This window comes from Leptinotarsa decemlineata, unplaced genomic scaffold, assembly GCF_025532065.1.
Source record: "Leptinotarsa decemlineata unplaced genomic scaffold, Ldec_3_MD MMD2_tig00078363_RagTag_RagTag, whole genome shotgun sequence".
Lineage (NCBI taxonomy): Eukaryota > Metazoa > Arthropoda > Insecta > Coleoptera > Chrysomelidae > Leptinotarsa > Leptinotarsa decemlineata.
In genome coordinates this window covers 697,983-725,254 of record NW_027412728.1, presented here as the reverse complement: position 1 = coordinate 725,254, position 27,272 = coordinate 697,983, and the positions used below count along the sequence as shown (strand labels likewise).

General features: G+C 36.3%; 1 protein-coding gene and 1 long non-coding RNA gene across 2 annotated transcripts; both read left to right on the top strand.

Moving 5' to 3' along the window:
* Positions 1–2,392: 2,392 nt before the first annotated feature.
* LOC141487086 (uncharacterized) lies at positions 2,393–3,129 on the top strand. The gene is made up of 2 exons (XR_012468191.1): positions 2,393–2,521; positions 2,621–3,129. It is a non-coding gene; the product is annotated as an uncharacterized lncRNA (long non-coding RNA).
* Positions 3,130–9,417: 6,288 nt separating this feature from the next.
* On the top strand, positions 9,418–10,344 carry LOC141487085 (uncharacterized). The gene is made up of 2 exons (XM_074185887.1): positions 9,418–9,569; positions 9,633–10,344. The coding sequence occupies exons 1-2, from the start codon at positions 9,418–9,420 to the stop codon at positions 10,342–10,344; spliced, it is 864 nt and encodes a 287-aa protein (XP_074041988.1).
* The last annotated feature ends 16,928 nt before the right edge of the window (positions 10,345–27,272 follow it).

Here is a 27,272-nt window from a genome sequence, read left to right as displayed (position 1 = left end):
CATAACAGTTCAGCCACTTGGCAAAGGCTCATTGACACAATATTAGGTCCAGAGCTGGAAGAATTTGTTTTTGCATACTTAGACGACATTATCATAGCTACTCCTGATTTCGACCAACACTTGAAAACTTTGAGAAATGTGTTCCAGAAGCTATGGGATGCTGGACTGACGGTGAATCAGAAGAAATGCGATTTTCTGAAATCTGAGCTGAGATATTTAGGTTATCTCGTTACAAAAGACGGAATCCATACAGACCCAGCCAAAATTGAGTCAATGGTTTGTTATCCTACTCCAAAAGGAGTCAAAGAGGTTCGACGTTTTGTGGGAATGATATCGTGGTATCGTCGGTTTGTTCCGAATTTTTCATCTTGCGTTGCTCCACTAACTAAGCTGACACGTAAGAATTGTAAATTCGTCTGGTCATCAGAATGTGAGACCGCCTTTCAGAAGATAAAACAGTTGTTGATTTCAGCTCCCATTCTGACATCCCCAGATTATTCTCGTAAGTTTTTCCTCCAGTGTGATGCTTCACAGATAGGATTGGGCTGTGTTCTGTCTCAAAATTTCGAGGACGGAGAACGAGTCATATCGTATGCTAGCAGGACCTTAACGCCTGCCGAAACTCGCTATTCCACAACGGAATTAGAATGTTTGGCTGTTCTTTTTGGAGTAGAAAAATTCAGACCCTATATCGAAGGAACTAAATTCACGGTAGTAACAGATCATTCATCCCTTCGTTACCTTCACAAATTGCAAAATCCTTCCGGAAGATCAGCTCGATGGGCGTTACGATTACAGGGTTACGATTTTGATGTTATCCATCGTAGTGGGAAATTTCATTCTGTTCCTGACGCTTTATCAAGGGCTGTTTCAGAACCTCCAGAAGTCGCATTCGTTGATGTTGACCCAAATGATGTTGATACATGGTATAGTCGTTTGAGGTCTAATATTATATCCCAACCAGAAAAATATCCTAAGTGGAAAGTGTCAGAAAACAAGGTATATAAATTTGTCAATTCAGATGCACCAGTGTTTGACGACAATACGGACTGGAAGCAAGTGGTCCCCAAAAACCTACGCTTGGCTGTGTTTCATGAAAACCATGACGAACCTTGCGCTGGTCATCTTGGTTATTATAAAACTAGGAAAAGAATTTCTAACCTTTATTATTGGCCAGGCATGAATAGTGATATTTTGGGTTATGTTAGGAAATGTGAAATTTGTAAGTCTCAGAAACCAGATCAAAAGCCTTCATATGGTGTTATGTCGAGTCGTATCGTCTCCAAGCCATGGAAAGTTGTCGCTACTGATCTGATTGGTCCTATGCCTCTATCTCATAGACGACATCGATTTGTCTTGGTTGTTACTGACCTCTTTACGAAATTCACTATGCTTTGTCGCTTTGTGTATGTGTATGTGTATGTGTATGCTTTGTGTATGATTGTCGAATCTGTTTCAATGCGCAGTATAGTCCTCATGCAAACCCAACAGAAAGAGTTAATAGGACTCTCAAAACTATGATTCGTAGTTACATAAATGAATCTCAACGTGATTGGGATAAAAAACTCCATTAGATAGGTTTTGCTTTACGAACAGCTGTTCATGAAATTACCGAATATAGTCCGTCTTATTCGAATTTCGGCAGAGAAATTCATATGTCGGGTAAAATATTCAGACAAGGCAATGGTTCACAGGATCAGCCGTTGGATTTTGCCCCAAGACATAATTGGGCAAACCATGTTCAGGAAATCCAAGATTTATGTGCTAAAGTTGAGACAAAACTGAAACAGTCGTACTCGGCCAGTGCACAAAGATACAACCTTCGTCACCGTCCTCTTTCCTTAACGGTTGGGCAAGTGGTTTGGAAAAGAAATAAAAAGTTGTCTGATGCTGCTGATTATTTCCAGCGGAAGCTGGCTTGCAAATTCACTAAATGTAGGGTTATAAAAAAACTATCTACCAATGTATACGAACTAGCTGATTTCGAAACAGGTCGTTCGTTAGGTTCGTGGCATATCAAAGATCTGAAGTTGAATTAAAAAAAAAAAATGTCAGTTTGTTGGAATAGATATTGGTCCATTTTTTTTTGAGGAAGTGAGAGGAGTGTTACGTTATCCGTAAAATTTTAGAAAACTCCCAAAAGGTAGGCAATCAGGAATACATTTCAATTATCTTTCATATCGCATACGAGAGCTGCTGCCATCATCGATGAAACGAGGAAACCTTTTTGTTTGTAGCGATAGGAACTATCGGGTACAAAAAAGGGATTGGAGAATTTCTTTCTTTATTCAGAAAATGGCTCGAATGTCTTGAACACTAAATTTTGTTGATTGAATATTTTACGCTTTAGGCGGTTTTAATTGATCAGTGTTCTTTTCGTCAGTGATATTTGGTCGGATAATTCGTTGGATAATATTATCAACTGTCGATTTGTCTCTACGGAGGATTTTAGATATCAGCCTTTTTTTTTGTGGTAAAAGAAGTCAACGTCTCGCGATTATTAGGGAATCGGTAATCGGGGGTGAGTTCTTATAATTTCACACAGTTGAATAAGTTTTCTATGTTCCATACCTCATTTTCCTATAATAAGATCACTACAATCATAAATATGATTTTCTAGGCGTTTAACCCCATATATCGAAATCATCTCGAGGAAAATAAAAATTACTTTGAAGAGAATATATGTCATTCGATGGTCGCAATACTGTAATATTCATGGTCGCCTTCTAAGGATATAATTAAAGGAATGAACATCCGTTCCAGGAAGTGCAGTAATCCGTACAATCCAGTAATCTGGCTAAGTACCGCATAGCGGAATTTGTTTTTTGGTCATTTATTTTGCATTCCGTAACTTCCACGGGCCAATATCTACGTTTAGTAATCATCAACTGGGAACTACACTCAGCGGATATTGTTTAACTGTTTTCTGTATATTAGTTATGTAAGTTTTGCGTAATGTCTTTAGGGGACTGGACGAAGATCTACCATACAGATCTCATCCACTCCTCTTCTTCCCTCTCATGAGAGTTTTCTAAGTGCACGAAACCCCTCCAACCATTTCAAATCTTGTTTTATTGATTATATATTTATAGATAAGCCAGTATATAATATATTTCTATTGAATTGATACCGTGGTCTTTCTAATCATTGTTACCTGCCAAAGTTCATTATCAATTGGTTACCTTTTTTTTTTAGAGTAGGTCTTATAGATTCAATTTCTCTAATTTCATTATTTCGAGTCAGGGTTAAATATTTGAATCTATTGGCGCCCGTTAAAGTGACACCTAGTATTTCAGGAACTCACCCCTAGTAGTTGTTTACAGCTGATTCTCGGCCTCCCCCCACCACTATGACGTATTAATTGCTTTTTTTATTGGTTGTTGTTTGGTGAAGTTTTTTTGTTGTGCAGTGAAGTCAAGGCGTTGTGACCTTGAAGTGTCTGGTGCATGGATCGTTCAGTTTTTTTTTCATATGAGATTTTGTGTGTTTATGTGTGTGTGTGTGTGTGTGTGTGTAGGAGAATGCACGGTACAGGGTTTCATCATGTGCTTGTTTGTCTATGTACAAACATTCGTCTGCATACTTCGAAGATCCTCCAAGTAATAAATGCTCCATCGGTGTTAGGGCACCAAGTTAGTAGTGGAGTGACGTCACAGCAATAACCGTTCAACGGCTAGAGAGCGACATGTTCACTCCACGACGTGTGGCAGAGTAATGCGTATTCATCGGTCTGCCCTCACCTCTCCCGAAGCGATGAAGGTCGCTCTAGCCCCGCTATCGATGGTGACACAACGGCAGCCGAGGACCGTTTGCCTAGCGTCTACCCTCTCCGAGACCGCAACGACCACTGCTTGCTCGTATATCGACATCTGTTATCGCATTCAGTTGGGAGGTAATCTTGGCGCATGTAGTTGAGAAGTGGGGTTGGCTATGACGTCTTGACGGGTCCTATCAGAGTGTATTTAAGAAGCGTACGAGTGTTGGCTATGTCAGTTTACATCAAGTGAGTTAGTGAGAACTATTATATAAAATGTATTCCTGTGACTGTGGTAAATCTTTCACTCGTAGTGATAATCTTCGTCGGCATCAGCTCCAGAGTTGCCAAGGAGGGCCTGCAGTGAAACGGGTGAGAGTGGATAATGCAACACCTATGTATACGTGCAATTGTTGTAATGTGACAATTCCTATGAGCCAAGTGAATTCTCACCGAAGAACCATGAGTCATAAAAATAATGCATGTGTTCAATTGTCTGACGGTGTTCAAATTATAACGAATGCATTCAATTGCCGCATTGCTACATACAGGGTGGAGAGTTCGATTGTAACCAGTGACTACATGTCATTTTTCAATAAGATTAGGCAGAAGGTCATTGAATTACTGGAATCAGCCATCAGGATCCATAAAAGCATCAAGGTGAATATGGAAGTTTTTGGGAATTATATTCTTCAGACTGATGATTCGAGGGACACGAAGTCATTTAATTCCCAAAATAAAATAGTGGACCAATCTTCAGATTTGAATGCTGTTTTTGATGGATTCCGTGATGTAATTGTGGCTCAAACGACTGAGTTCCAGGATCGCGACTCAGGTATTTATTTTTAAAAATTTCAATAAGATTGAATAGTAATATTTTTTTTTTTATAATTCAGGTTGGACTTGTGAAAAAATATTGTTTCTCGAGGTCAACATTAATAAATACAGTCCACTGGAAGGACGTTCATATGTGAAGCTGCCTCAATGTATTCAATGGAAGAAAGCTGTTGTGAATGTTCGTAATGAAGATCAATATTGTTTTGCTTGGGCTATAACATCAGCATTATATCCTGCAGATAGTCGAGTGTCCGAACTTACGTCATATCCACATTTTTCCACTGTTTTAGATGTCACAGGTATGGATTTTCCGGTTAAAGTTAATAATAAGAGTATCGAAATATTCGAAGATAGGAATGATATTTCAATTAATGTTTACGGTTTAGAGAGTACATTTGAGAAGGGTAAAATGAAGTATGAAGTGATTGGTCCATTGCGATACTCACAGAGAAGACTCCGGAGACATGTCAATTTGTTGTTTATAACTGATGACTCCGGTAATGGTCACTATTGTTGGATCAAAGATCTTTCAAGATTAGTTTCTAATCAACTATCAGCTCATAGACAGAAAAAATATTTTTGTGACGGATGTTTGATATATTTTTCTGATGAGAGATTGCTTTTACGTCATAATATGTATGATTGTAATCACATTAGTACCACAACACCAACTACTAATTTAAAGATCAATAAATATGGTAGAATGGTTGCGGAAAATAAACTAATGTTTGAAAACTTTGAGAGGCAAATGAGGGTGCCATTTGTAGTGTATGCTGATTTTGAATCAGTGCTTAAACCGATTCATGTGAATGAGCCAAATCCTGAAAGTTCATACACGATTAAAACATTCAAACATGCCCCATATTCATTTGCTTATTTGATAAAGTGTTCATATAATGATGATTTGTCAAAATTTGTTACATATAGGGGTGTAGATGCAGCTCAGAAATTTGTGAGTAGCATTGAAGATGATTTGAAAGAGATACATGAAAATCATCTCAGAAACCCTAAACCGATGGATACACAAACTGACGAAGAAGAAGAACAGTTTGCTGCAGCCAGAACTTGTGGTATATGTAATAAAGCATTTACTGATGGTGAAGTCAAAGTAAGAGATCATTGTCATGTCACAGGAAAGAAAAGATCACATGCCGCTCACTCGAAATGTAATTTAAATTTCAAAATACCAAACTTCATACCTATCATTTTTCATAATTTAAGTGGTTATGATTGTCATTTATTCATAAAAGAATTGTATAGGAATAAAGAGAAAGTTGATGTTATCCCGCAAACTAAAGAGAAATATATATCTTTCACGAAGCATCTCTTCACACACAGCTATACCGATAAAGATGGTGTGGTTAGGAAGAATTATCTCAAAATGAGATTTATCGATAGTTATAAATTTATGACTAATTCGTTGGAGAAGTTGGGTGCAAACTTGACCTCCGATCAATGTTTGGAGATGCACAAACATTTCCCACAAATTGAGAAATTCAATTTGATGAGACAGAAAGGTGTATTTCCATATAGTTTTGTTGATGACATTGACAAATTGAATTATCCATTACTTCCGACAAAAAATCAGTTTTATGACACACTCAATTGTGAACATATATCGGAAACTGATTATGATAGGGCTAGAAAAGTTTGGAATTTATTCGAGTGTCAGAATTTGGGGGAATACTCTGATTTGTATTTGAAGTCGGATGTATTGCTACTATGTGATATTTTTGAAAACTTCCGCACCACAAGTTTAGAGATATATAACTTAGATCCGGCACAATATTACACTGCACCTGGATTATCATGGGATGCCATGTTGAAGTTCACTAATGTTGAATTGGAATTACTAACTGACATTGATATGATTCACTTTTTTCAAAAAGGTATACGAGGTGGAATTAGTCAATGTAGCGAGAGGAAACATATAGCAAATAATAGATTTTTACCCAATTATAATCCCAACGAACCTTCCACATTCATTACATATTTAGATGCAACAAATCTATACGGTCACAGTATGTCACAACCTCTACCAACAAGTGAATTTACATGGTTGACACCAAATGAAATTCTTAATCTCGATGTGATGGATGTGAGTACTGATAGTCCGTATGGGTATGTATTTGAAGTGGACATTCATTATCCACAAGAGTTGCATGATAAACATTCTGACCTTCCATTTTTAGTCGAAAAAATAATACCACCTCGTACACAATCGAAAATTCCCAAATTAATTCCAAATTTGAATGATAAAAGAAAATATATTGTTCATTATAGGAATCTACAGCAAGCTGTCAAAAATGGATTGATTGTAATGAATACACATAGAGTATTGAAATTCAAACAATCATGCTGGATGAAACCCTATATAGATCTTAATACTGAAATGCGTAATAGGTCTAACAACAAATCTGTTAAAGATTTCTATAAACTAATGAATAATGCGGTGTATGGAAAGACAATGGAGAATGTAGATAATCGAATTGATGTTAGACTCGTTACACATTGGGAAAATATAAAGAAAAATATAGGTGCCAGCACTCTCATAGCCAAACCAAATTTCAAAAATTGTTCAATTTTCACTGATAATTTCGTTGCCATTCAATTGGGTAGAGTGAAGGTTCATTACGATAAACCATTATATTTGGGATTTTCCATATTAGAATTATCTAAAACAGTCATGTATGACTTTTTCTATGGATGCATCAAACAACACTTTGATGAAAATGTCTCTTTACTTTACACAGATACCGACTCGCTCATTCTTAAAGTAAACACAGAAAATTTTTATGAATTCATAAAAACTAACATAAGTAGATTTGATACATCCAATTACAGTATAGTTAACCAATTCAATATTCCAGTAACAAGTTCAGTCTTGGGTAACTTCAAAGATGAATTTCCAAATGATCCAATCATGAGTTTTTATGGTACAGGTGCTAAAGCATATTATGTGAAATCTGTTGATGGTGAATTTAAGAAAGCCAAAGGGGTTAAACGATCTGTAATAAAGAATGAATTGACATGCGAAGATTATCAAAAAATCGTCGAACAAGGTGGTATGATATTCAGAAAGATGAATTCATTTAGAAGCGTGTTACATGATATGTATACTGAATTAAAAAATAAAGTTGCATTATCATATCACGACGATAAACGATTTATCATTCCGAATACTACCCACACTCTTCCTTGGGGTCATAATGATATTGAATTTTATGAAAACGATCCAAATGAGAACATTCGTTGGATAAGTAATATTATTCAACAATCACAATCTCAGGAGACTCCATTGGATCAATTGATTAATTTATTATCTGCCGAGATCAATGATTGAAATATCATTCAATATCTTCAAAACCGGAAAATTCAATATTGATATTTATGTAGCCATTTATAATTAATAATATATGATAGAAGTAATGTGATATTAATGTATTATGTATGTATGTATATGTATTACTGTAATGAATATAAAATGATTAAAATTTTATTTGTATTATTTCTATTTCCCTAATCAATTACTGCAATATATAGTATAATGTAAATGACAGAAATATCAGTTTGAAGAGAATCATCGTAGAGTGCACAATGTCTAAAACAATCGATAAGTTTGGTAGAAAAAGAAAATGGGGTGGTAATGTCATTCGAGGTCCTCCTGGGAATGGTTTTAAATTAACAAAAGATGGTCATTATGACATGCAAAGGAAAATATTGAAAAATACAAGTGAACCAATTGACAAGAGTGATTGTGTAACTGTATCATATCTTGAGGGGGAAATTAATGGAGCAAAGGAAGTTATACTTCTAGCCCTACAAGCTGCAATACAATCCACAATAGGCAATATTGCTCGGGACGCCCGGCAAGCATTTAACGATAAAATTGCAGAGGCTCGGATAACTTTCACTCGTAAATTTGACAAACTTACAAGTGATGTAGACATAAAAATGTCTGACATAACAGCGTCTACAAATAAAAAATTTGATGCTATGTCAAACATAACAGGGACTACAATGAAAAAGTATGATGTACTGGAACAGAGAGTTGAAGTATTGGAGAAAAACCATAAAGAAGTTTTGGAGAGAAACTATAAAGTCAGGCCATCATCATCAGGTGGACTGGGATATCCAGGACTGAACATTAATCCAAATCATAGAATAATACAACCAAAACCAAAACCAACTGATGATGTATTAATGGAACCAACATGGTGAATGTATTCCCTCGTTAGGTTAGGTTAATAGCTACGTTAGGTTAGCTGCATACTTACGTTAGGTTAGGTGTTAGGTTAGTATTCCCTCGTTAGGTTAGGTTAATAGTTACTGTAGGTTAGGTTAGGTTAGGTTAGGTTAGGTTAGGTTAGGTTAGGTTAGGTTAGGTGTTCGGTTGCATAGCGGTAGGTTAGCGTACTAGGTTAGGTTACGTTAATACATACGATAGGTTAGGTGTTCGGTTGCATAGCGGTAGGTTAGCGTACTAGGTTAGGTTACGTTAATACGTTAATACGTTAGGTTAGGTGTTCGGTTGCATATTATGTTACGAACGCGCGCGCGAAGAGGGCGTAGATGTCTCTCCAGATGTCCCGCCTACCTGGGGCCGGAGGCCCCACCCACCTGGGCGGAGCCCAGGCAGTGGGCGGGGCCCGTTAGGGCCACGCCCCCCCCCCCCCCCCCCCCCCCCCCCGTCGCCACCAACTTTTCGGATACCCCGCCCCTTTCCGAAGCCCCGCCCCCTTTCCGAAGCCCCGCCCCTCCCCTCCCCGAAGCCCCGCCCCCCGACTCCCAACATTTGCGCATGTACACCCCTACCCTCATCGCGCATGTGCGCTCCCACCATTTTCCCACCGCTCACGCATCGAAGTCGATACCCTCCGGAGAGCACTCCACAACATTCAGTTCGAGAAGTCATCTCATCGAGAGCAGTCCACTCCACAACAAGGCAGTACGTTCCAACGACCAACTTGATATTTGAGTAAGTAAATTAGGAATGTTATTTTTTATATCAACTAACTTTGTATTATTTCTTCTTTTTCAGAATGGCAACCAATACACAGGAGGTGAATAATGCTGTGGCGTCTATTCTGCCGGTGTCCGCTGACCAGGAGGAGGCAGCATCTTCGAGAGCGGTGACGGTTGACCAGCCAACCACTTCGCGTTCGCGAGTTAGGTGCAGATCTTCTAGCCCTGACTTATTCGAGGAGGAGGAGGAAGTCAGGGCTGTGAAGAAGGTTTGCCAACGACCTGCAGCAAAGGTTGGTCCTATTTCAAAGTACCGAGCTACTTGCAATAGGACTAATCCTTATGCAGGTAGTTTTTCGACCTCTCGTAAGAGGGCCTCCACACCAGCAGCAGCACCAGCAGCAGTGGAAATTCCGAGGAGTCCTTCTCCGGAGTTGGTGATATTGTCGCCGTTGGTGACGCGACTACCACCGCTGCCAGCGACACCGGCGGATCCTGAGGTGTTGGTGCCACAGCCTATCGGAGAGGTTAGTGAAAAGATGAGTGTTTTTCTGCAGAGATGCAAGAAAGCAGAACGAGCTGCCCGATCTAGCGAGGCCGAGTTGGTTACCATGAAGCGACAAATGGCTGAAATGGATAACCGACGGAGGGAACTCCAAAAGGAAATGGCCGAAATAGATCGGAATTATGCATCTCTGCAGGAAAGGTGTAAAGCAAAGACCTCTTCGATAGAGCTGTACAAAAAAGTAGTGACAGTTATGGACACTCTTTTTGTAGATGAAGTGTAAATGTAAGATTAGTTTTAGGTTAGTTAGGAGTATTTAATTATGGTAGTTTTAAGTTTATATTTGTTAAGTTTATATTGAATAAAGGAAAAGGAAGTGAAATAAAGGGTGTACACTGTTTTTTGGTTTGGTACACATTGAACAATGCGATGGTTGGAGCATTTTTCTTCACTTCCTCTTATTATCATTATTATTTTTTTATTTCAATTCCAAGTTCTTCTAGACAAATACCTCACATCAATTTTTGTGTTCTCTAATCACTTGTAAATAATTTCATGTGAAGAAAATTTAAAAAATAAAAAAATAGACATGTTTCATAGTGAAATCGACAAGTATATTTCATTTGTATTTTATCCATTCAAGTATCTCTTTCATTGAATATGTCTTATGTCACTTTGCAATTTACCCCTACTCATTGAATATGTCTTATGTCACACTACAATTTACCCCTACTCAATGTTCCACTCCTCTCCCACTCCCTCTCGAAAGTATAAAAGTAGAAATCATCTGATGAAACATTCAGTTGATCAGCTAGCATCGAGATGGAACCCGATTCAACCTCCGAACCCTATAGCTGCCCGGATCAGGGGTACAACTTCAATTACTGGGATAACAGCCAGGTACAGGTTGTCTCTTCCACCACGGAACCCCACAGTCCGCCATACGAATACCGGGATCACGACATCAGGATGCAAGTTCAGCATGTCACTGGCAGTGACGAAGGACACTTGGATGACTCGGAATATCCAGATCCTGACGGATGGTGGGACCCTGCTTATGATGACATTGTCCCAATGAGTAGCGACGACGACGATGATGACGACGACGACTCTGGTGATGATGCTGATGACGAGCTTGACGTTAGACGTCCTCCACCATCCCCTATCCTCATCGAGGATAGTCCTCCGCCATCCCCAATCCTAATCGATGATGATGTCCTCAATTCCGATGATGACATATAATCATCTACTCGTCCATCATTTCCTTTCCTTTCCTTCCACGGAGTACACACTTTTTGGTTGGTGTACACGAGGCACTGCGAGGCTGGGGCAGTGTCTTCCTCCCTTCCTCTCCCTCTTATTAGTTTTTTTTCCATAATAATCACTAGAATTTCTCCTAATAATCGCTCAGAGTTTCATTCTTGATGTTTTCGAATCTCAAACACTGTTCTACATTTCACCCCCTCCATTTCATTTCTTCCAATATAAATATAGCAACAATCCCAGTTCTATATCATTCTTCCACAATGTCGAGTACAGGACCCATCCAAGTACATGAAATAGATTCAACGTCTGATCATTTGAGTACAACCTTCGCTCAATTTCTGCAGCGAATCTATGATCTTCCTGATGATTTCGCAGAACGAGTGGAACAAGGTATTCAGGACGACATAGATGCTGTTGACGATAATAATGCGGATGATGTGATTAGTATATCATCTGATTCAGCTGATTATGACGACGACGACATCATGAGTATATCATCTGATTCAGATGACTACTATGAGGATGATATCATTAGTATATCATCTGATTCAGATGACGATACCATAATTATTGTTTCTGATGATGAGGAGCGTTAGTCCATATCATTGCATGGATTAATAAAAAAATAACAGCCCTTTTCAGGGCTACAATTAAAGACTGAAACAATAAAAAAAATAGCTCTTTTCAGAGCTACCATTATACTTTCAAACAGAAACAGATTCATACCATTGTTAACATTATGTTAACATTATAATCTCAAACGAAATATATGTATGTGAAAGTATTCATCATTATATGCATATGAATGATTGACAAATGCCAACTTCAACTTTCATTTAAAGTAGTACTCATCATATGCATAGATATTCAATGACTATCAAATTCCAAATTTCGACTTTTCAGTCAAAGTAGTAATTTATTTGTCATATAATGTATAGATATTCAAAGACTAACAAATTTCCAACTTAGACTTTTATTAATCAAAGTATTCATTTGTCACATAATCTATGAATACTAATACAACTAACTACTGTTTGTGTGAATAATGTAGCCCTGAAAAGGGCTGTTGTTTTTTTTTTGACCAGTAGGTCCACGGTTATTGTGCCACAGGTTGGACATTATTACATATAATACATGTAGATACTCGGGTGAAGTTTGTTAGTGGCCTCTCGCAAGCTTCACACCAATTCTGTCCCATTTCCATAATTGAGACAGTGTTGTGGGTGTTGACATGGGCATACCACCCTCCATTATTGTTTCTATGCGAATAAAACCGAAAGCAGCACCAACATAGTTTTTTGTTCTCTCCATCTATTGTGCTGATCAATACGTATGCATCCAATGCACAATACAAATCCAAGGGATCTTCCAGTGTCTCACTGACATTGAGTGTTCGCATACCGATCCTCATAGCACCATCACCTTCAGTTGTGTCAGCTTCTATCCCTTCATCATCTCCTTCTTCATCCATGACCCTCTCAAACTCCATCACGTCATCATCTTCGTCGCTTTGGTTGGCCTCGTTTTCAACTTCGTCTATCTCATCTTCATCGACTCCAACATCTTCTGCTTCAACTATTACTTCCTCTAGCGGAACATTGACATCCTCATCATCTGATTCGTCTATCCAATTGTTTTCATCAACAGCAGCTATTCTATTTAATGCAGCATTTATTTTTGCAGAATTCATCTTGTTGTTGTTTGCTCACAGTTGTAGAGAGTGAATGAATGAACTCTAGGTTTGCAAGTCAACTTATATAGGAGGTGATGCGACTCCCACTTGACTCGTTTAGAGTGGAATAGTAGGAGAAGTTATCCCACTATACTTCCACATGATGTTGATTTGTATAAATAGAGATCGTAGGTATAGGAGAGAGCATTCAGAGTTTCTGTAAGTCATCTCTTTATATTTCTAATCGAATTAGTAAAATGCCGTTTCCAAAAGAGTGGAATGAAAAACCAAAAGTGTGTGTCTACCCAATGATGATTGCAGGGGCTATTGTGTGCTACTTTTGTCAAATAAGTAGACCTAAGGATTCAATCAATCCATGTACTGGTATGTGTAGTGATTGCGTGTTGCGGATTCAACTATCGCCTCCTTCTCATCCACCGAAGCGAACAAAATCGGATTATCGTCAACAACAGTTACAGTGTCTGAAGTGTTCCGAACCTATAATATTTAACAATATAGGTATCTGTAGAAATATTTGTGGTATCTGTGCTGCCGTTCCAACTCCACTGCAACGTTGTTTGCGTTGTGATACATATTCCATGAATTGTTGGAATCATGTATGCAATGCATGTAGAAGTACTTGGGATCTGTGTGAGAAGGTTGGTCAACTCTACCCCAATAGGAGAATCCATTTTTTTCAATGTTGGTGTTTGACGCACGAGCAACAACTATTGAGGAATAGAGTCAAAGAACGTTCCACATCCACAGAGACATATTAACATTTTTCATTTTTTATTATCGTTATTGTCCTCTATTATTAATAAATATATATATATTTTGAATTTATTTGTATTATTTTCTAACATTTAAAAATACATGCATGCAACACAAAGTTTTCCTCTTAAATGACAAAGATTGTTACATGCGTGAATAGTTTAGTGAGAGAGCGCATGTGCCAGTTGATGAAAGAGCGCATGCGCTAGTTTATTTTCTTCTATAAATGGTGAGGTCTCAGTAACATCATCACCTTTCCTATCCACATTCTATTGCTATCACATATCATTCCTCAGACCTTAATAATCATGAGCTCTATGCCGCTATTGATTGCTGAAGATGGTTCACCACTTGTTGATATCGATCAGACTGATTTTGAAAATATTCCAGTATTACATTTATCGAGTCAAGATTCGATAAATGATTTTGATATTAACGACTTCGTTAACTTTGCAGATGTGCCAGAACCAAATGAGCAAATTATTATTGAAAATCCGATCGTTTCGCAATTATCATCACTCAAACACTCTTCATCTACCCTTCCTCTTGGTGTTGATAAGAAATCTAGAACAATCAAGAGGAAGGTTACTAAGGCATCTTCATCGATTGTCACTGACTTTAAAGAAAAGAAAGAATCCAAAAGTGTTGTGCGACAGAAAAAACCCGCAACGAAAAGTGACAGATCGAAGAGGAAGCCAAAAGGTACTCCTAAAGAAATGAAGAGTGATTTGAAAGCTGAACCGCTATCTTCTTTCAGCCCCCTCCATCGGTTTGGGGAAATGAAAAGGAAAGCAAAATGCCGTCTTGTAAAGGCACAGATGACTATTGCTGAACTTGAAAAGAGTGAGCGAGCTATTAATGCTAATAATGAAACTCTTGAAGCATTAGATGCCAAGATTGCATTAGCGAAGGTTGAATTGGCTAGAATGTCTAAAGATGCTGATGAACTCCGTTCAAAAATTGGTAAAGATAAGCAATTCCATCAACGTTCGAGAATGCAAGCTCAGGCTGAGCTTGAGGAGTCGACTAAGCTTTATGAGACAGCATTATCAGTGAGAGATAATTGGCAAAAAGAGTTGGATACTGCATTTCAAAGTGACGGCGATTAGTTTTGGGAATGATAATGTGTTTTCAATATCGTGAGTTGAAAAATATAAGCGGGAATGGAGTATACAATTAATTTGGTTTGGTATACACAGAACATTGCGAATGGCTGGGGCAATGTTTACCGCTGCAATATTTTTCAGTTCACATACTTATAATTGAAATGAAAACAATAATGAACTTTAATATTACTTTATTCATAAAAGTCACTATTATATACATTTAAACCATATTTGATTCATCAATCCAAGAATTTTGTTCGCTAGGAAGGCCTAACCACTTTACATATACTTTATTTTTTCTTCTCTTCAACACCTTCTCAATCAGATATACGTCAGGATTCTCGGTTCGTAATAACTCTTCTTCGTAAAAACATCCTCTAATCGGCTGTTCATTCATATCTTCAAGATTATAAGTCGTTGGGATGGTTTTATTAATTTTAACAATCTTGAATAGCTCCGTGGTAAAATTCGCAGTGTAAGACTTTTCAAAAATATGTTTGTATTTACTTATACGTACAATATCATTTAATTGGAATTTGGGTTTACTTTGTCTTCCTCCAATTCCATTGATACCCTTGAATTTTAATTTTGTTGTTGAATCAACATTGATGGGTGCCATACCTATTGTACGATGAACTTTATTATTATATCTACTAGTTATAATTGGAAGAATATCAAGCCATTTGTGGTGACCTCTCATCGAAAATTCCTTGTAGAGCCATGCCTTTATTGTACGAATCACTCTTTCTGCTATAGCTGCCTTCTTTGTGCTAAATGTTGAATAATGATTGATATTATATTCTCGCATGAGAGATGAGAAGCTTTTATTGAAAAATTCTTTCCCTTGATCGCTTTGTATGTGTTTGGGGGAGTATTTGGCTTCTTTCAGTACATGTTTCATTGCATTAGTTACTGTACTACCTGTTTTATCTTTAACTGCTACAGTCCACAGATATTTGGAGTAACAATCTATCACTACAAGTATATATCGGTATCCTTCATTACTTTTTGCATAAGGTTGCAGTTCAGCTAAATCTATTTGCCATAGATCTGCAAAACCTTTGATGGTGGTTATTCTTCTACGAAAATTACGTCTTGCAGGTTTATGTAATTCATTAACAACTTGTCGTTTGACATCACTTATTTCATTAGTCATTCTATTTCAATATGATTAAAGAGAAAAGGTGATAATGTTACTGCATTGAATGATGATGTGACAGTGATCATTACATGTGAATATGTTAATATATTATACCTTCTTCACGTAATTCTTCAATTATTGAAATTATTTCATTATCATGTCCGGTATGTCCGGCTGACTTTGAAGCTACCAATAGTCGTAGGCGAGCAACTAACTCTTTCGGTGAATTCCAGTACACATAATTCACAGGTTTAGAATTATATATTTTCTCCATTTTCACTCGTTTGAGTGCTCCACCAATTTTACTTCTACTTCTTATTGGATATTGTCGTGAGTCTAATAGAGGTTTGATAACTTCACGAAATTTTTTAGAATTTGTATTTTTAAAACCATTCTTCAGATGATATTGTTTATATGGAGCATTCGTTATTTTCAATATTTTGGAATATACTTGACGAGTTTCTTCATTATCAACATCTTGTGGATTCTTCAAAAAAATCATATCATACAATTCTGGACTACCTGCGCATTCATATTTTTTCACTTTATTAGCATCCCAAAATGAAATGTTTCCATCTTTGAAATTTACCACTAGACTTCCCATTTTCAGCTTTTGTGTAATTGGATCCATACGTACGCCAAATGTTCCATCATATGCTGGATTTCTAGATTTTATATTATTCAAATGTTTCATCAAAACATCTTCACCACTTTCATTCATAACAGGTGAGATGTCAGGATCCGAGGAATCGATGTGGGACGATGATGGTGTTTCGAATAGAGTTGTTCTCATATCGTCTTGAAGTGTGCTCGTGTCACTATTCACAGATGATACACTACCAAAAGATTGTTTTCTTCCTATTGGAGTACTCATGGGATAATTTGAAGTAGATTGAACAGTTCCATGATTTGGTGATAACACTGGTGATTTAGAAGTAGCGTTTGATGATAAAACATTCAATGGTTTCATTATGGGCTCATACAATCTTTCAAGTGTCGTACGATTTTCAATATTATCATTCTTGATAGAGTTGAATTTCTGCCTGACAGCTTCTGTTGTCTCTACTAGTTGACGTTTCAAATTTATTTCATTGTTTTTATTTTCAGGATCTTTTTTTGTATTCATAATGCCCTTTTTTTTGAATTAAAGCTTAATTCGTTGGTGAAGTGACCACTACAATATTCAGTGATCGAATAAGTTCCAAAAACAAGATCATGGGTATATAAAACTATCGAATCCTTTGCGATATCTACCTTCATCTATTTTTCTATCCTTATCAATGACTAGAAATCCATATTGGTCCTCCCAGCATTTAACACACATCAATTGGAATTGTTTGAATGTTACATCGGGTGAAACATGATCTGAATAAATGTGATGTAAATTCGTCTCATCTTGTTTGAACATTATAATGAAATTGGTATTGTCACGCACTAACTGTTTGGGTACCCGTGAATATGTCTGTGCTAGATAAAAACAATCAACATCCTTATGACGTCCCATACAGAAATATGATCTAATAATATCTTGCTTTTCACATATTACATCATCGAAAATGAAAACAGAATTAGGCTTAGCGTCGGAGGGTTCCACTATTTCTGCATTATTGCTGAATGTATAAAAACCTAATCCTTTTATAGGTTCCAAAACACTTCGCAAGTACTGATATTTAGGTTGATTGAGTGATTTCGAATAGAGATACACATTTCTAAATCTCAGTCCTTGTGGATGTGTTAATAGTGATATCATTGCATTCGTCTTTCCACAATTTGAAGGTCCTATAATGAGTCCTCGAACTGATGATGGAAGTAGTGGACCATGTCTGAATACCCTTTGTCCATTCAATCCACAACCAAATTTCTCATCTAGATTATCTACAGCAAACTTTTCTTTCTGTTTTACAATGCGCATCGTGCCGTGGTTGGAGACTATATAAATGTTATTAGCTTATTCATTTCAATGTGTACCATCAAACGATACGGACGTATTGAAAGTGATCGTAAAATTAAAAGAGGTTGTGGTTTTGTTAATGATTTAATAAACAAACTTCCTTTCGAATTACATCTACCGGAGGTTATCAATACTGTGGACCGGGTACAAAATTGAAACAACGTTTAGCTCGTAACGACCCTGGAATCAATAAATTAGATATTGAATGCAAAAAACACGATATTCAATATTCTAAGCATCCATCCGATCTTGCAGCAAGACATTTAGCCGACAAAGAACTTGAATACAGCGCTTGGGATAGGGTTAAATCGAAGGACGCGAGTATTGGGGAAAGAGCAGCTGCATTACTTGTCACCAACATTATGAAAGCGAAAAGACATATGGGCATGGGTTGTAGTACCAATAAGAAAAAATGTAAGAGGAAACAAACGAAGAAAAATAAAATTAAAAAAGTTGCATTTGGTGCTGGGATAGTCCATAAAGTGCGAAATGTATTGAAGAAAGCTGGTGGGAATCAATTTGTGACGAATAATAGCAAAAAAGCTATCACTGTGGCATTGCAGGCGGCACGTAAATACCTTAAAGCTGCCGGTGGAAAGAAGAAAATCCGCACACCACGCATAATTCCTGTTCCCAAGATCGGTGGACTTTTACCATTGATACCAATTTTTGCTGGACTATCCGCACTAGGAAGTTTGGCGGGAGCTGCTGCTGGTATTACCAAGGCCGTGAATTCGGCAAAAGCCAGCAGAGCGGCTTTAATGGAAGCCAATCGTCACAATAAAACCATGGAGGCTGTAGCATTAGGCAAACGCGGAAGTGGAATATATCTCAAACCATACCGTAAAGGTTTAGGACTATATTTAAAACCATACAAAGCCACAAACAAAACAAAAAACTAATTGAACCCCTACCTCAGAGGCCTCTTACTGATCTCGATCTCAGTTATTATGCACAAAAAATGAAAATTCCACATTTTCGTGGTGTTTTTATGCGTGATAGATTACCATCTTCAGGTCCAAAACAAAACGAGACAGCTATTGTTAATTTAGATGGAATAAGTGGACCAGGAACACATTGGGTGGCATATAAAAAATGTGGGAAAGAAGTCACATATTTCGATAGTTTTGGAGATCTACCCCCACCATTGGAATTGACTCGATTCTTTCGAAAATGTTCGAATGTAAAAATCAAATATAACTATGATCGACAACAGAAATTTAATACAGTTCTCTGTGGTCACTTGTGCTTGCAGTTTCTCTCTAAATAATTTTCCAAATAAAAATGGATTCAACACCAAAACTGGATCGGGAGGCTATCAAGGGAATGGGGTTTTCACTTAGAATGTTTTCAAAATATGGTACCTTGAAAAAAATGGATAAAGTGATGCTTGCAAATATGCCTAAGGAAGTGATACTTGCATGTGTTGCACATGAGATTGCATATGTTTGGGAAAAGTTGCCTAAGCATCTGCAAGATGACATCGATATAATGAAACATAGATATTGTTATGAGCACCACCACCACGATCAAAATTCAGAATCGGATGTTAATGACGGTCCTATACCTCGGAAATCTATGTGTTGTATTTGTAATATAGAGGATGTGAATATTGGTATCAATAAAAATGATACTTATTACAATACAACACCTTCCAAAAAGTGTAAATTGTCTCAAATGTGCTGTTGCTGTGTACAATAATAAATTGAAATGTGTTTCAAAATATTCATCAGTCATGTCACGAAAGTTCGAGCTACAAGCTGTCGGGACAAGTGTCTTGAGTGCGGATTTTTTTCCACCAATTGAATTGGATAGGAACAGTCGTTATGGATTAGGACTTTTGGGATTCTATGGATGCAATACAATCAATAATATAACTGAAGCTAATAACTTAGTTAGTTTTAGAATCAGTAATGACAACTCATCGATACCCCAAAAGTTGACAATTGAAATTCCATGTGGTGCTTATGAAATAGAAGAGATCAATGCCGTCATACAGAAACATATCATGTTCAGATTGTTTCATGATAAAAAACCAAATGATGTCGTTGCAGATGATATTTTCTATCTACACGCCAATAATAATACATTCAAATGTGAAATGCGATCCAAATATGAAATTGATCTGACACATCCAAATTCAATAGCAGAAATGATGGGGTTCGCTCATGAAATATTTCCACCAAATCAGATACATGAATCATCATTACCAATAAACATTACAACTGTGAGACTTATCCGCTTAGATTGCAATATAATATCTGGTTCATATATAAATGGTGAAGAATCCCACATTCTTTTCTCATTCGATATTGATGTTGAACCTGGCTACAATCTCACTAAAGAACCACACAGTATTATATATATGCCTGTCAGTCCAGAAGGTCGTCAATTGATTCACAACATTACAGTGCGTATTTTGGATGAAAAAAATAACCTTATCGATTTTGGAAGTGAAGAAGAGATTTTCATTATTTTGGAATTGAAGAAAATCGAATAACTGTTGTTATGGGTTTCATTTATAATAGACAAAATCGCATTGAACAATCCCAAACGAGTTGCACTATCAAAAAGAAAGGTGTGCATAAAAAGAAGCTCATTCCACAAGTGTATGCTAAACAGTTAGCACATAACGCTCTGTCTGTGAGTGATCTTAAATTTTTGAAATCGATTGGATTGAAAGTGAGAAAATAACAATGGTGCTCGAAACAAACAATGAAAAGTTGAATATATTCAATGAACCAGTGCTCGATCATTCTCTCATAAGTTTACATGAGCACACATATAAGCCCTATGGATCACCGCTATTCAGGAATTCGGATGAAATCAGAATTGCAATCAATAATCAAGATGTTATACTAGATATTGCCGAGAGCTTCATTTACATAGAAGGTAAATTCACCCCCAAAGATGTAGCGAAAACATGCTATCTCTCGAATAATGCAATTGCATTTCTCTTTGACGAAATTCGTTATGAAATGGGAGGTGAACAAGTGGCTGTTGTTAGAAAACCTGGGATAACATCTACAATGAAAACCATGATATCATTTGGACAATCTCATGCTAACACATTATTGACATCTGGTTGGGGACTTTCACAATTGAAGCAAGATATCTTGGATACAAACAGTCATGTTTTTAGTGGAAAACTACCACTGAAATATTTGATGGGTTTTGCTGAAGATTACAACAAAAGTATCTTGAATGCCAAACAGGAATTGATTTTGATTATCGCTCGATCATTCAAAAACTCATATATAGGTGAGGTTGATGCTGATTTGGAAATAAATAAAATCGAATGGAAAATAAGGCATATTGTACCAGATGATAAACACAAGCTCAAACTTTTGAGTAGAATAAACAAAAGCGGTCTGAATGCCAAAATCAAGTTGGCGTATCGTATGTGGGACCTCTATGAACTACCATCATTACGTGGGACTTCTTCAGACATATGGGCCATCAAAACAACTAACGCATTGGAAACTCCTCGTTTTGTCATCATCGCATTCCAAAGTACTACCACATCTGAAGATAGAACACAAGATATTACAAAATTCACAACTGCTGATATCAATAGTATTCGAGTATACTTGAATTCTGAAGTTTATCCATATGAGCGTTGGAATTTGAATTTCGATAAAAAACTTGATGCTCCTGCTTATTATGCTTTTGAGAGTTTCCAGCGAAGTTATTATGATAAAGATATGAGTGAACCTCTGATGGACATTGGACAATTTAGAGAGAATCCACTATTCGTCATCGATTGTTCCCATCAACCGAATGCAACAAAATCATCAACTATTGATATAAAGATTGAGTTTGAGACGAGGAAGACCAAGTTTCCAGACAACACTAAAGTATATGCATTAATTTTGCATGATACAGTTTTAACATACAATGCATTGGATGGTTCAGTTCATAGCAGATATTGACACTTTTTTTTTCACTCTATCATGTACTGTTTTATGATCTTTTTTTTTTATTTGTAACTGACTTATATCATGTATTGTATTTTATATCATATTTATTGTTTTGTAATCATTTTCTATTGTATTTCATCAGATTTAAATAAATAAAACATGAAAATAATACAAAGTTTTTTATTTGACATTATTTATGATTCACAGGAACATACAGACTATCTAAAATAACTTCTTCCTCATAATCATCATTTTCGCGACCATCTTCAATTTCCTCTCGATTTTCATCATTCAATTCAAAGTGATGAATAATCCATTCTGGCAAGTATGGTTGGAGGCTATACAGGAATCTTCTTAGGTTCAGTTCAATCATAACCTCACAAAGTTGCCACAATTCCAATTCATTATCCAAAAATTTGTTGCAAACTTCTGCACCACTCCAATAGTTCTCAGCATCACGAAGGCATAATTCGATTTGTTTTTCATCATAGCATACACTCATATCATAAACGCTTGCATGTTCGGCTCCATCACCCAACACCTTCAATTTAGACGACAAATGTTGAACCGATGATTTGAGATCTACAATATCGACCCAATCTTGACTTGCGTACTGCATCCACATCTTTAAATGGTGGAACTGAAATCGAACAAAAAAAAAAAACAATAAGCAACCTCCAATTTTTCAGTGATATAATACTCACATTCCCATTTTACTTGTAGTTACAAAGTGAGTGTATTCAACTAAGTTAGTAATGTTTATATTTCCATATAATTATCATCTAATATATGAATATTAATAAAACAATAAGAAATTCATTATAATTACTATTATTATTCAATCATATTGAATTTGACTAGAGTTATCGTTTTCACACCAAAAAAAACTTTGTAAGCTATGACCTAAAGAAATTCACTATAAATTATTACTATTATTCAATCATATTGAATTTGACTAGAGATCGCGTTTTCATGCCAGCAAAACTTTGTTGGCTCTGTCCTAAATACATCATCGTATATTTACCACCTGATGAGTTGATACAAGATATATCGTCATCACTGAATTGCAACGAAATACGTTTTGGTAGCCATGTTTTAAATAATTTATCATTGCTCACATCTTGCAAAGTTAATAAAATTGATTTACCAAATCGTGTAGAATAAGTTGACATATTTTTAATTATGTACACTTCATCAATTGGCAATGATGATAAGGCCTTTTGCTCTAGTATTTCAACCTCCTGTACAATCAAATTATTAATTTTATTCAAGTCTACTTTTGAAACGGACATGATGAAAATATATATGAAAATATAAACAATTTCCAACAGACAAATACACTCACCGTCTTCCTTCTATTACGAACTGAATAACACTCTACCAATTGCTAACTGCTGCAGATATATTCGTCTACTGATTTCATAGTGTGCCAGGCATTTCTTTTATATTAAACAGTGTGAGTCACCCCCACCATGAAACCGTGAAAGATTCACATTGCTAGTTGCTATCCACTAGAGATGCCTGACGTCACAGCCAAGCCCATCTCCCAACTTGATGCGATAACAGTTGCCGGTACGAGCAAGCAGTGGTCGTTGCGGTCTCGGAGAGGGTAGACGCTAGGCAAACAGTCCTCGGCTGCCGTTGTGTCACCATGGATAGCGGGGCTAGAGCGAACCTTCATCGCTTCAGGAGAGGTGAGGGCAGACCGATGAATACGCATTACTCTGCCACACGTCGTGGAGTGAACATGTCGCTCTCTAGCCGTTGAACGGTTATTGCTGTGACGTCACTCCACTACTAACTTGGTGCCCTAACACCGATGGAGCATTTATTACTTGGAGGATCTTCGAAGTATGCAGACGTATGTTTGTACATAGACAAACAAGCACATGATGAAACCCTGTACCGTGCATTCTCCTACACACACACATAAACACACAAAATCTCATATGAAAAAAAAATCTGAACGATCCATGCACCAGACACTTCAAGGTCACAACGCCTTGACTTCACTGCACAACAAAAAAAACTTCACCAAACAACAACCAATAAAAAAAGCAATTAATACGTCATAGTGGTGGGGGGAGGCCGAGAATCAGCTGTAAACAACTACTACCCCTCTCTCCCTGTTCAGGCTAGCTGTGAGCATAACCCTTTGCTTCACCTTGTTTACGTAACCATTTGATATAGTTGTTTTTTGTACAGTTCAAAGCTGTTAAATTTATTACGTAACAAGCCCTTACTCACTCTGTTTACAGTTTTCCATGTGATTCAGTTGATGTGATGTAATATCGTGAAAAAAATGATTCTGATATTGCCAAATTGAAGAATGATTTCAACGCACAATGGAGAGAGAAATTTACGAATATAGAAATGAAAATATTATATGTATCATGATCAAGTATCAATTCACCGATTCTGAGTTTGCTGCCATTCCACTGTCATTTCTGGAACTTCTGGGAAGCGTTGCTTTTTACCGAATGTGTTTGTAATACTGAACAAATATTTTCAATTATTTTGGAAAGCTGACATTTGTGAAAATAACTAATATTCGTATGTTGACTTCTGCAGTTTCTTATAGTGGTAATTGTTAGATCATCATTATCAGTTATTTTTGAGGTGTCGTATATTGCTAGTGTTATGGAAAACGAAAAATGTTGCTGAATGTCAAAATGAAATGATAAGTTGAAAAGTCAAAAGTATATCTTTCTTCTGGACCAAACTACGGAAAAGGCATTGACCAGTTGAAGACCTGTTTTGCTAGAGACGAATTTTTGATCGAGATTTACGTGAGAGAGCTACTGAATCTTGTACTCAAACAAATGACTTCGAGAAGTGAAGCAGGTATGTCTTTATCCACTCTTTATGACAAACTAGAAACCCAGTTAGGAGCGATAGAGTCACTTGATACGCAGATATGTTGTTTCTTTAGTGCAGTCGGAGTTATCTGATGAGCTGTTGGAAATTTGGGAGAGACATCCCAGTTATGACCTGGAAAATCAAAAATAGAGTGATTCAGAAAGTTTTAAAGATACTAATTACTTGAATTCATTGTTGGATTCTCTGAAATTTGAAGTGAAATCGAAGAAGCGTTTGAATTTTGCACAAAAGGGATTCCGAAAGGACAGAAAATAGACTAGAAACAATGATATGTTGAAGTTCACTCCGAAAACAGGTGAGCTTGAATTATATTCCACTGCTCTTGATACATTGAATACAAAAAATTATTCAAGAGAAGGTGAAAAACCTATTGTTTATTCTGTTACACGACATCACATAAAACACAAGATTATTTGAAGGCTCAAAAACTTCCAATTGACGAAAATAATAATGCGAAAAAATTATATTTTTCTTGCCCAAACCAACCATACTAGCAAAAGTTATATAATTCTTTTTTTGAATAAATTTCATTAGTTCGGACTTCCATCATCTAATAATATGTACAATGATTTATTTCAGGGTTTTTTTTCTTGATTCAATTCTTACTTTCAGCAGAGATAAATACACGAGATGACTATGAAGAGGAAGTTTCCAAGCATTTCAACGAGTCAGTTATTTGGTATCCAGAGAGCAGATATGAGATACATTTACCATGGCAGGAAAGCCATTCTACAATTTTAAATAATGAAGAAGTAACCTGTCCAAGATTTATGTCGAGAACAAAAAAACTCAAGGCTATTGGTGAGTTAGAGGATTACGACATACTTTTGAGAGAATGGTAGAAACTTAGAAATTATAGTGGAAGGTGTAGAAGACAGTGAAAACGTGACACAATTACTTACCACACCATGCTGTTTTGAAAGACGTATATAAGACAACGAAGGTTAGACCTGTATTTGACGACTCAGCTGAAGATGAAAGGGGACTTATTCAATGTTTGGAAAAGAGTCCAAATTTAATTGAAATGATACCCTCACTTCTTATACATTTCGGAATAAGTAAAATAGGAGTAATTGTTGATATTGGAAGTTCTTTTTCACAAATTGTTACTCCCGAATAGCATGAACGAATGATGATGATAATAAAAGAGCAGTTGCGGCGGAATTTAGGAAAATGTTCAGTTTATTATGATGAATTTATGACTGTGTTGTGTGATTGCGAGGCAACTATAAACTTCTTTCCACTGACATATATATATATATATATATATATATATATATATATATATATATATCTAATGATGAAGAAGTTTTAGTGCCTATAACATCTTCCATGTTTACCAATACCAACATCCTATACGGAGATTCCTAAATTGGACATAGTAGCCAGACATATCTTGATAAAAATATTAAATTAAGTAGTAGATTCAAAAAAGAGTATCCAGTAGAATTGGTCCATACCGGTCAAAAATTGATAGATAATCTGAAAGTGAGTGATATTATACTCATTGACACATATAACAAGAAGCAAACTGACTGGCTTCTATGGAAAAAATTAAAACTGTTTTCTGAAAGAGACGGGATCCATAGAGTAGCAAGAATCGAATGGAAACGCGGAAAACTAATTCGACCAATTCGGAGATAATATTCTCTGGAAATTGAATCTGAAGAGAAAAGTTACGGAAACAAAAATTCGGATGATTGCAATATTGCGAAATTCTAGAGGAGAATGAATAAAAGAAGAAGGACGAAAGGGAAAATGATGAGCAGATATTCAAAGAGAAGAAAAAAAGAAGTCAATCAAGGCCCAGCTGTTGATAGATAAGGTCGAAAAGTGAATAAACAAGATAGTTTGGGATAATGTTAGATATTCATTATTAGTTATTTTTGTACCCGTATATTGTTCGTGTTATGAAAAACAAAAAATGTTGTTGAATTTCAGGATAAAAAATAAGCTGTGAAGTTCAAAGTATATCTCTCAATTTCTCATTTATAGAGTAAAATCTATCTATGTTTTTTCTGAGTTTGAGGTTCAAATTATAAAATCTAAATGTCGCCACTCTCTAGTCCTTTCGAATAAAAATAATGTTTTACGTAACTCAGACTTCATTTGATGATGACATTTTGGCCAACGATTGTAAACTTGATTTACAATGCACCCAGACTGGGTCGTAAAGAGCTCTGAAAGTATTGTATCAACTTATCATTATGTTGTGAAATCACAAAATCAAACATATTCCAAGTTTCAAATATATAGTAGAAGAAACGGAGATATCTTGTAGGAAATTAATTTGGTCCATATCATAGTGCTTCGAAGGCATACAACGATATACCTGTTATTCTGAAAAAATCTAGAAAAATTTTGATTCTCCTAAAAAATAAAGAAACACTGAGATGTTTATATTTATATATATATATATATATATATATATATATATATATATATATATATATATATATATATATATATATATATATAAATAGGAAAGTTATTGAGTGTCT